The sequence below is a fragment of the Crassostrea angulata genome, chromosome 8 (genome assembly GCF_025612915.1).
Source record: "Crassostrea angulata isolate pt1a10 chromosome 8, ASM2561291v2, whole genome shotgun sequence".
NCBI classification, from domain to species: Eukaryota; Metazoa; Mollusca; class Bivalvia; order Ostreida; family Ostreidae; genus Magallana; species Magallana angulata.
The window spans coordinates 10,862,254-10,873,151 of record NC_069118.1 but is presented as its reverse complement, the minus strand read 5'-3'; the positions used below and the strand labels follow the sequence as shown (position 1 = coordinate 10,873,151).

At 30.4% G+C, this 10,898-nt stretch overlaps 1 protein-coding gene across 1 annotated transcript; it reads right to left on the bottom strand.

Moving 5' to 3' along the window:
* Positions 1-6,745: 6,745 nt before the first annotated feature.
* LOC128158734 (uncharacterized) lies at positions 6,746-10,265 on the bottom strand. The gene is made up of 2 exons (XM_052821683.1): positions 9,915-10,265; positions 6,746-7,485 (listed from the first exon to the last, which is right to left on the bottom strand). The coding sequence occupies exons 1-2, from the start codon at positions 10,186-10,188 to the stop codon at positions 7,013-7,015; spliced, it is 747 nt and encodes a 248-aa protein (XP_052677643.1). The 5' UTR covers positions 10,189-10,265; the 3' UTR covers positions 6,746-7,012.
* Between the last annotated feature and the right edge of the window lie 633 nt (positions 10,266-10,898).

Here is a 10,898-nt window from a genome sequence, read left to right as displayed (position 1 = left end):
TAGCATCTCGATATTAAAATATTTTTGATATTGTTTGTTTGAAGCATTTCAGTCTAACGAATTTAGTTTTAAATAAACACCCTCTCACTCTGAAGTCTGTCATGTAGACTGATTCTCTAACATGAAATAAGCCTGAAAAAGAAAAAGGTTTCGACTAAACGTGAGATAATTTACACGCAGCTCATCGATGGTGATCGCAAAGATCACATCCAAATAAAAAAAAAAAGAAAGAGGAGGGACATGCCAAGTTGTGACAAGGCGGAAGCGAGCGGTCAAAAGGGGATGCTTACTCCTCCTAGGCATCTGATCCGTTCATGTTACTCTGCTTTGAATAAGATGGTTGACAGTTTGTTATTGTAATTTTTTTTCATTTACTAAAAAAATGTTTATTGCAAAACAATTAAATAAGTAGCGTGGAAATGACCGATTCTTCTAAACAACTGTTTTAATAAATAACTCTATTTTACTACAGCCCACTAAATTCAGGAAAAATACAAAAAGATAAAACGAAACGTTCATATTCATTTATTCATTTATCCATCTTGAACTCGTGAAACTATTGTGAAAGCAAGCTAATGGCTAATACGTGGACGTTTCAAGTTTGTTTTTTGACTTTTTCACTTCAAGTCAAAGGAGTTGAACTCTAGATATATATTTTTAAAGCGTTCCTTCTTCCATAGTTTTCCTCCAACTAGCTGAAAACAATTCTCTTACATGTAGATATGTGAAAAGATATTCGGATTGTAAAATCCTCTTGAATCAAAACAATCAATATTTTAAATAATATTGTATTTCTAGTGTATTTAATAGTGTATTTATTTTTAAAACACAAATATACTATTCAATGCACTAGAAATACACTTATCAAAAATATCGGCCTTATTGATTCACAAAGATTTTTAAATTGGTGCATATTTTTACACATATTAATGTATTTCAGCAAGTTAGAAGTAAATTAAGTAACCTTATACTAAATTTTATTCAAATTATTTTTTTAAATCTCACAACGGCAACCTTTTCTTGCATTAAGGTCAAGATCTAGTAAATGATTCTAGAGTGTCTTTTGGTTTTAGAATCATTATTATGACATCATAAGTGACTTGATTAATCTGTTTCCCGTACTTACCGGCTTTAAAAGAGTTATGAAGAAAATAAAACAATTTCTTGACATTCTATTTTGAATCTTAGAAAAAAGTAATCCTGATGCCTGTAAACTCCGAGATTTGTTACTTATATCTTTTAAGTTGCAAAGACATTAACAGTTAAAGATATGATTTTTCATTATATTTACAGAAACATTAAGACCTGGCACACCCTTTCAAAGAAAGCTATTGTTATGAAGCATCATTGAAGGAATTTATTTTTGAATTTCATAAACCTGTAGGTATCGTTCATTTACTAGAACTTTTTTGTTTATGTTGGCCGTTATTGCTTGGGTGAGCAATGTGGCCCTTGTTCTTCCATGTAACATCATTTCGTCACATGTGAAAAAAGCATTATTTTTTTAATGTAAATAAAACATTAAACACATTTAATTTTTAGTATGTTATATAATATATTAACTACACAGTCATTTAAAATGAATCAAAATCAGCCACACAGCCACGAGTTATCGTTCATTCCATAAATACGCTCTAAAGAAGGTTTTCCACATCACATTTACCTTATTTCTGTTCTATATACATGTATAAGCTATCATTTGTTATTCACAACTATTCTTAAACGCTTTAAACACATTTTGCTATAATGATAAAATCTCTGTTTTCGTTTCCCTTTCATTTATCTTAAAGGTTATAAGCGAAAATTTAGGAAATTTAAAAAAAATCAAAATAATATATACTTATAAAACATAAAATTTTCTTAAATAGGAAAATTTAATTACAAATATTTTATATCACATACATGTTTATCAATATTCATACACAAATTTTCTTTACAAACATATTATCCATATACACCATAAAATAAAACATTTAAATAAACTATAAAGTAATAATATAAACATATATATAAAGCAATAACAATTTTTTTTAAAAACTTATAAACAGAACACTTTTTTCATAAAATAAGAAACCTATGTAAACCATAACCACCGTGTGGCTTACTTAGTTGCCTTTTTATGACCATTTATCACAGCATGGAGATTTGAATGTCTGTTAGATTAGTAGCTCAATGGTAAGACTCGAAGCTCCCGAAATCAAATACGGTAAGTATTTTGTATCAATATCAATTGCAGCATGGGATTTTTTTGTTAAACAAATCGCCCACATAGAAATCTGATCGTACCCATGCAAAGCATGTAACTTAAAGGAATAATAATACGTCCTGATTTGAAAAAAAAAAATTCAAAGACCCTACAAATCCTTTGAGTTCATTTCCTTCGATTATTAACTGTGTCCAGCCAATCGTTTTTTAGAGATAGAATATTCATTTATTTCTCAGTCATCTGTGTCGTGGTCAGGTGTTCTATAGGTACATTTACACCTGTACCGTCGTTTTGGGCATAGTTCGGTTCTTTTACAATACCCGTCGAAACCGTACAACAGTCTACATCTTCTTTTACACGGCTCATTGAAACATCCCATCCTTTTTCTGTAGCAACCGCCTATGTATTTGTCACTGCTAGCACATGATAACATCAATAGAATAACCATAGCGATAATGACTTGGAATCTCTGCATCTGAGATAATAACAAAGTTAATCTTTATGTATGGTAATAATACTGTCAATACATTTAACGTATGCGGAGATTTTATCAGATCCCATTAAGATTGGAACCCAGTTTTATGTATATGATTCTAGCCATCTATCTAAAATATCAATAAAATTGAATGTTATATCAACAGGTTTTTGTATCACAGACGGTGCTATTTCATGTAACAGAATGACACCTACCTTTTAATTTGGTTCCGTAATGCAATGTTTTAGCGGAATGGACATGACTTTTGATTTTATAGTAAGTAATAACAATGTCCTCTATCATTGTGGGAGAAGTTTACGTGCATATCTCAGAGAACCGTGTCAATCAAGAAGCAAAACGCTTCCTTCCGGAGTTAATTAGTTTGACACATTCTTTCAATAAACGTAAACCAATCCAAGTGTAACTTTACCTCAACACACAGTGTAATAACGTATACCTGTGGTTTTAAACGGCAGGAAGCGTTAACAGAGACTTAACCTTTGACCCTGTTCCAATTCTTCAGTTCAGACATTAGTAGTAGGTTAGTGGGTGGGGCTACTTATTTTGCTTCCTGGTAGATGAATATGTTGAAGTATACAATCATAGATCTTAACGTAAAAAACACAAATGTTAATAACTCTTTTTATCTCTTAAAAGATAGATTTTCTACTGATAGATTGAATCTTTGTAAACAAAAATAAAGCCCTTTATCCTGCTCATAACTTTCCGACTGCCTCTCAAATTTTATCTGATAAATAGAAATGCGTTTCTAAAACATAATAAATAATTAAATTAAAAAAAAATAGAATTTGACCAAAATCGTGTTCATACATCTTTTGAATAATAAGTCTAAATCGAAATAAATGGCAAAGTCAGCAGAGTGTTTTATTTCATTTTTCATACATACAAATACAAAAGATTTAACAGTGAAGTTTTATTGGTTGAAATTTATCCCAGTTGTTAGTCTGTTTAAAGAGGCATGGTCACGATTTTTGTCAAAAAGTATTTTTCCAATTTTAATGTTTACAATGCTTCAGTCAGGCTTTTTTAATAGGCAGCCAAAGTTGTTGAGTTTTAAGCGAGTTACAGAGCTTACAAATCATTGCTCTGTAAACAAAGCTTTTGTTTACATTTTGAATGTTGAAGTAAAAATTCCACCAGTTTTAGACCTAAAATAATTGTGTTAAAAGTTTAGAATTGTTTATCCATGCTTAAAATGAATTAAAAGAGAGATTTTCTACTGATAAATTAAATCTTTGTAAACAAAATAAAGCTCTTTATCCTGCTCATAACTCTACGACTGCCTGATAATTAGAAATGCGTTTTTTAAAGCATTATAAATAATTAAATTTTAAAAAAGAATAGAATTTGACCAAAATCGTGACCATACATCTTTTGAATAGTAAATATAAATCGAAATAAATGACAAAGTCAGCAGAGTTATATCAAGGTTTTAAAAAGTTTTAATGAGTATGGGAAATGATTTAAGTTTCAACATCATCCAAAATTTGTGCAACAATAAGCAATTATAACAAAGACACAACACTACAAACGGTTTCTTTATACTATATCTAAAATAATTAATGTGTATCATGTGTAAGACATCATTTACAAATTTGTTTGGCATAAAAATAACTCAAAGATTTAAGTTGACAAGCTACCACTTTAACAGAAAGATACAAATTTGGTATCCTGGCATGAAAATTGACATTAAAAATAGATTATCACTGTCCCCGGGACAGAATTAAAAGCTAATAACGGACAGAATTGAAAACGCCAACTGACTGATTCAGAAAGATTGTTTTAGGAAATGGTTAAATCAAAAATCCTCAAAACTGCTCATTGTGATAAATAATTCTTTTAAGAATGATAAAAGAAACGAAAAGAAACGAAAAACACACCAACTTTTACCTCTCTTTCAACAAAATCAATGTCAAACAACAACAATACGACATCCATAACAAAACAGTCATATTCTCCAAACATTTTTTCTTAGGTTATATGCCTTCTTTCAAGTTAATTTTCATTTAATTTTTTTTATAAAATAACCTTGTTGGTTTTTAGACAATAATTAATCAAATGAAAGAACATATTAAAAAAAAATAATGATGTCACTAGTCTGAGAATAAATATGGCGTTTTAAAGAGTTTTAAATTTTGCTGAGACTATATTTTATGGTGGAAAAGTACATGTAAGTGATCTAAGAAAATATCATTAGTTCGTTATACTTATAAAAAAACTAATTAGTAATGAATTTAAATCATGTTTGTCACAATGGAACTTTTCTCAGCTTCATCTATAATAAGGGACTTGTATGAATCAGATTGATAATCTAAACACATTTTTAAAGCACGGAAAAAAACCAATAAAATTACTTTAAATTGTAGGATCAATTGTGAAATTTGGGTTGGAAAATGTAGATTCTAGCAGGAATGCATCAGTAGTTCTATTAAACAGTCTTTTTGGATTCTTCTCTTTCGATATGAAAATAGATGATTTTATGATTTTGAAAGAGAGAATGTGTCACTTGATTGTCCACATCGATTTTAAACTCAGTGTTAAATAAGAGATAATTATCTCGACTCTGCAACAAAAACTAGATAGTGCCATTAAATTTGATTGATGCCGTTGCTTACTTTTTTTGGTGACATTTTATTGGAAATAAAACAAACATATAATGTATAATGGAATTAATTTTTGTGGTGAAAATATGTATTTTCTGTCCACATTTAGTGAATATTTTGACCATAAAACGCATACCTTGTCTTAATTTCAAAAAGGATTATATTGCGGCTATCAATGCAAATTAAAACTTTCATAATTTCAACTTCTTATGATTTCAAGATTTATCTTAGTGTTTATTTTTTCTTCCTTCCTCGAACAACGTCCTGAACAGTCAAATATTACCAATATTTGTATTATCAATATTATCAACAATATCATCTTGAATAAATGTCAATAAAGTTTCTTTTCAATCGTATCAAGTTTTTTTGTTATCTCTCTGACTAGAACATGTCTCTACTTGGTTTTTTGTGTTTTGTAATTCAAAGTTTAAACACTTAGAGCTGTAGTTAAATACACGCTGTATCATTACTACTACAACATCAAGAACACCAGATCTTTATCAATTCTATGTCTCTTGTTATGATTAAAGTATATTTTTAACCTTGATTCGCAATGGTAAAATCAAAGACAATTCGAAAAATGCCAATGAGATGCACATTAAGACTTAGAAGAAAACTTACAATCTTACAATGATTGTGTTGTGTTATCAAATTAATTCTTTCTTGTTTATACTTTTGCATTTTTTCAGAAGGAATTCTCCCCGAGAACATTTTAAAACTCATGGACAAATCTCAGTTCCAACTGTCATTATCTTCAAAGGTATCCTAGTATTTGGCGTAAAGTGTGATTTTGTTTAGTCATGATATTAATCAACGCATTTATTGTTTTACTTAACTTCAAACATTTTATAATTCTTATTTAATTATTAAAGTTTACCATGTTTAAAGGAATATTCTCGTACGCTCATACTTTGAAATTGTTAACATGTTTCCGTGATGTGCATAGAAAACTGAGAATATTTTAGATAATGACTACGTCATTGGGAATTCTGATTGTGCTCATATATATATATATATATATAAACTTCAATTATTCACAATCGAATTACTGCCACTGTCAACATGGTTGGTTGCTTTATGGCAGATTTTTTGTTGATAATGAATTAGTTTTCAATAATTTTCGTGCAGCCTAACATAGCGTGAATTTTCTCAAGTAGACTAGATGATCAAAAAATATCTACCAGATTACGTGTACCGATGTTGCATGTATGACTGTTATGACCATAAACTGTTTTTAAAAAGAAAGAATTTAAATATTTTAGCTTAAAAATTTAACTATCTCCAATATCTTTCTTCAGAACTCTCCATTAAAGTGGTATGAGACGCATGTTGATACTATCTAGATAAAAGTACACAATAATCAAAATACATAAACCGTTTTAGAACTTTCAAATTTCATAATATTTGACCCAAAAAATGCTTTAAAAGTTTTTGGAAAGGTACAAATAATTTAAACACCAGTGAGATTCGAACTCATGACTTACAGATTCGTCGTTAACACTTTAACCCATTGTGCTATACTGTTAGATAACAATTTCGGGAAAGAAAATATTTGTAAAATTATACTTGATTTTATTGTTTATAATGATCGGATATACGTCACAGTATAGAGGTGTCCCATGCCACCTTAAAGAAGATTTATATTGGTTAAGAATGGCCACTGCCACCAAAAGCAATCATCAGAATAAAATACGTGTTTTGAAGATATCAAACGTAGATTAGATAATCGATATTAGTTTGATACGTTCCAACTCCAACAAATTTAATATCCAAAGGTGAATTTGGGTCACTCCAAGAGAAACTCGTACTTTTGTTCAACTCATGTCCAAGTCCGAAGCTGATGACATCATTATCCCATGTGACCCAGAATGTTGAATATTTATTACAATCTATGACACCAGCTCCTTGTGCCTTCGAAAGGTTGTTCTGCCTTATGTAGGTCAATGTATTGCCTGATCCTCCTATCACAATTTCGTAAGTAGGTCGCATATTCATTAAGTCCATTTCTGTCTTTGATAAGCCAATGTGGGCATCCCTACAGCCTTTGATATCCACTATCAAGTGGTGACGATTTGTCCCTGTGATTCCGTAGCTCGTTAGACTGTAATAAGGGCTCAATGAGTTAGCAGGTGTAGAAGGGTGAATCACTTGAGTGTTATTGAATTGCGGTGCATTTTTTCCTACAAATAACATTTCAATATTTCTTATAATTTTCATACAGTGGTAACAACGTTATTGTTGACAAGGCAATTGTCTCGAATAATCTATTTACCGTGGGAGATCCTTCGTGTATAGTGCGTAATCGTGAGTGCATCAGAAAAATTGGTTTGCGTTTTTTTCTCCTGCATGATTGTGTGAATATTTTGGTTTTGTAATTTGTTTTACGTAATGCCAGACTTTATTTTATAAATAACGACGAGTAGTTTTAAAAACAACGCAAAAGTATGACTTAAAAAGTTGTTATAGAAAAATATTGAGAATTGTTTGCTTTCCTGAAAATCTATGATTCGAACTATTCTATTCATTCGTTTTATTTGAACTCTAAAGAGGTATATCGTATCTATAAAATACCTATTGGACTTGCTACAACATGAATTATCTTTTGTACGACCGAATGAAGAAGAGAATTATAAATGCATAAACATGCAACAATTGAATCCAACTTGATAATTTTTAAACACAAACAATACATACAGGTACCATGTCATCGCTAATCATCTTAAAATATTCCCTCTTTTGTGGATAAAATATTAGTATTTGTTATGTCAATAAATCCTTTGATCGGTCGAGTTAGTTTTGAAAGGTTCTGTAATCAGTATCGAACATCCATCGTATTTTGAAACATAATTAAAATCATATAAGCAAGATGGACACGTTGACTGAAAGCAATCAAGCCTACAAACTGCTCGACAATTGTAAAAATTAAACAATCATGCTCTTATTATTCTTTGAAATAAAAATACCATAGATCACGCTATCTTCTCTGTTATATTGTGTAAATTTTCATTAGAATTTGAATATAAATTAAACGCTTTGAAAGCAGAATAAAAAAGAATTAAATCTTTTGTGTACGATGAATTATGGAAATATAGAATGTGTAAAATCTAAATTCTCTGAAATAAGATAACATATATACTTCGCACAATTAAATCTTACGTGGGGAATAGGATTACGAAAACATGAACTCGTATGTAAATAAATTCAAGTACATTCTGCATTATCTCCATTGGTTTACTCGTAACTTTCGTTAACTTATGAGAAAACTTAATATTTGTTGTGAGGGCAAACAATTTAATTGGTGTGTGGATACTATCTTATTGTATCGTTAGAAAACCAACAAACGAAAAATTAACTATCGTGAACGATCGCTTTTTAATTTAAAAAAAATCCCATTAGTTGAAGGAGCCAAAATTATGTATTTTTGGGGGTTGTTCCTTAATTATTTGTATTTTAAAAATGCATGAAAAGTAGTACCCTCTTTTCTGACGATTTTGTATAAGAAGCATTTAATTTCTAAATTATCTATTACTGACCAAAATGATCTGTATATAGTCAATGCAATTTGACATTTATCTGCTAATCTATACTTATTTAAGGCATTTTGCAAATAAACTAAAAAATGCCTGCACCAGAGTATTTGCTTACACCTTTGGTATTTCAACAATTGCGTGATGATGTCCGTAAGGTATAATTGAGTTTAAACTTTTAAGTTATTATTGTGAAATTAATCAAAAACCTACGTTCATTTTCGATAATCAAGCCCTAAATGCCAAAAATGAGAGTAAGGTGGTGGAAAAGCTTTGGCGGATCCAAGTCAGAGATAGTTTGCATCAAAATATATACTTGCAATGAAATAATATTGAATGATTACGTAAAGAGTGAATATATTTACTATGAGCATATTTAGAGAATGTTAAGATTTGACAAATGTTGAATAAATAAAATGAGTTAATTCGTTTCTTTAGTGGGCGACTTTAGTTTTGAAACACATTCGCTTGAGAACTTTCCAGAACGGGGTAACCAATAACGCGATTTGATTGTTTTTCAAAATTGTTATTTGGGCGAGTAATACAAATTATAATGAAAATTGACCAAAAGAACCAAATTCAAAGAGAGATACACTAAATACCCATTTTCTGATTTTACATAAATACAAAAAATGTTTATTTTTTCATTCAGCTGCAACAAACAGGATTATGGCCACGTAAATGTATTATTATCCATATTAGTTTAGATTATTTTCATCCCTGCCCGCTCCTCTAAATATCCAACAATGCAGTTTGTTTTTTGTTACAATTGTAAAGAATAAGACAAGGAGAAATCGGAGCAGTACATACAAATGAGCAAAAATATGGTTTAACATATAAGTGGTATATGATAATAATGTGTAAAGTGGTAATTTCCGCGCTTTCGCGAGGTATCTTTTAGTTCTCTTCTAAAGGTAACACTTCTTTCTGTTTTACTTTGAAAAAAGTAGGTTAACATCTTAAGTTAAACATGTCTATTTTAAAAAAGTAATACATGATTTATTCCACAAATGCATGTTCTGATGTAAGCGTACCAAAATTAATAAAGATGAGAACAGGAAACAACAATAACAGTTACTGACCTGAGTAGTATGCCTTCCAGCCCGTACAACAAGATGTACCATCGATGATACATTGATGGAGCTCTTCTTGGTACAGAAACCAGCCACAGTCATTGTTCTTCAGACACCGCCGCGCACATTGCATGGAGGTGAAGGTGGCCACCGAATCCATGGAGCCAGGAATACAGAACCCTTCACAAGGGTACTGCTTGAATCTCAGACAACCAATGCTCTTGGTCATCAAAACCAGGATAAATGTTAGGGTTTTCATAATGAGTTTTCTATAATGTGACATAAATCTGATTAATTCACTGGCCACCCACTAAACGAGCTGTACCTCTTAATATTCAATAAGTCAAAAGTTTGAAGAAGTTCTGTTATTTTATCCATTTGGCATTCATTGATGTTTTTAAAGCAAACAGTCATTATCCGTGTTCTTGAAATTGATTTCATAGCCTACTTAAAGCATAATAAAAAGTCGTTTATTGGCCAAAATGTAATCTATCGGGAACGAACTTAAATGTGGTTGATTGGTGAAAATCAATAGGACAACTTTCCAACAAATTGCATTTTATAGTTTTACCTGCATCCAAATTGATCTTCCATTTATCTTGATTTTCCTAAATTTCAAGCTTAAATGCAGCTTTGAATTTTGCATCCAAACCAACATTTGTTTTCTTTACAATTAACGATTATTAGAGAACCACTGTGAAAACTCTTCTCTATGAACCTGTCAAATGTTTCCGAAATATAATGAAATAGAACATTTATCTCAAAAAGGTATTGAACTGTATTGTTGTGACGGATCGGTTTTATCAAAAACATTGATCAAAAATGGAGGTCGTTGTTTAGATTGCATGGTTTGATATAACCACGCATAGTGCTCTATTTTTATATGGTAATGTGTTCTGATACCAAAAAAATATCTTTAGCTATTTTTAAGTCCAATTATTTTTTATTTTTTCCACATCCATTTGGAACCTATATTAAACAGTGAGTTAAGCT

Coding starts and splice junctions, on each gene's coding strand:
- LOC128158734 (XM_052821683.1), bottom strand. CDS start 10,188: ATGTCACATTATAGAAAACTCATTATGAAAACCCTAACATTTATCCTG. Junction 7,486..9,914: donor CTGGAAGGCATACTACTCAG/GTCAGTAACTGT, acceptor TGTTATTTGTAG/GAAAAAATGCACCGCAATTC.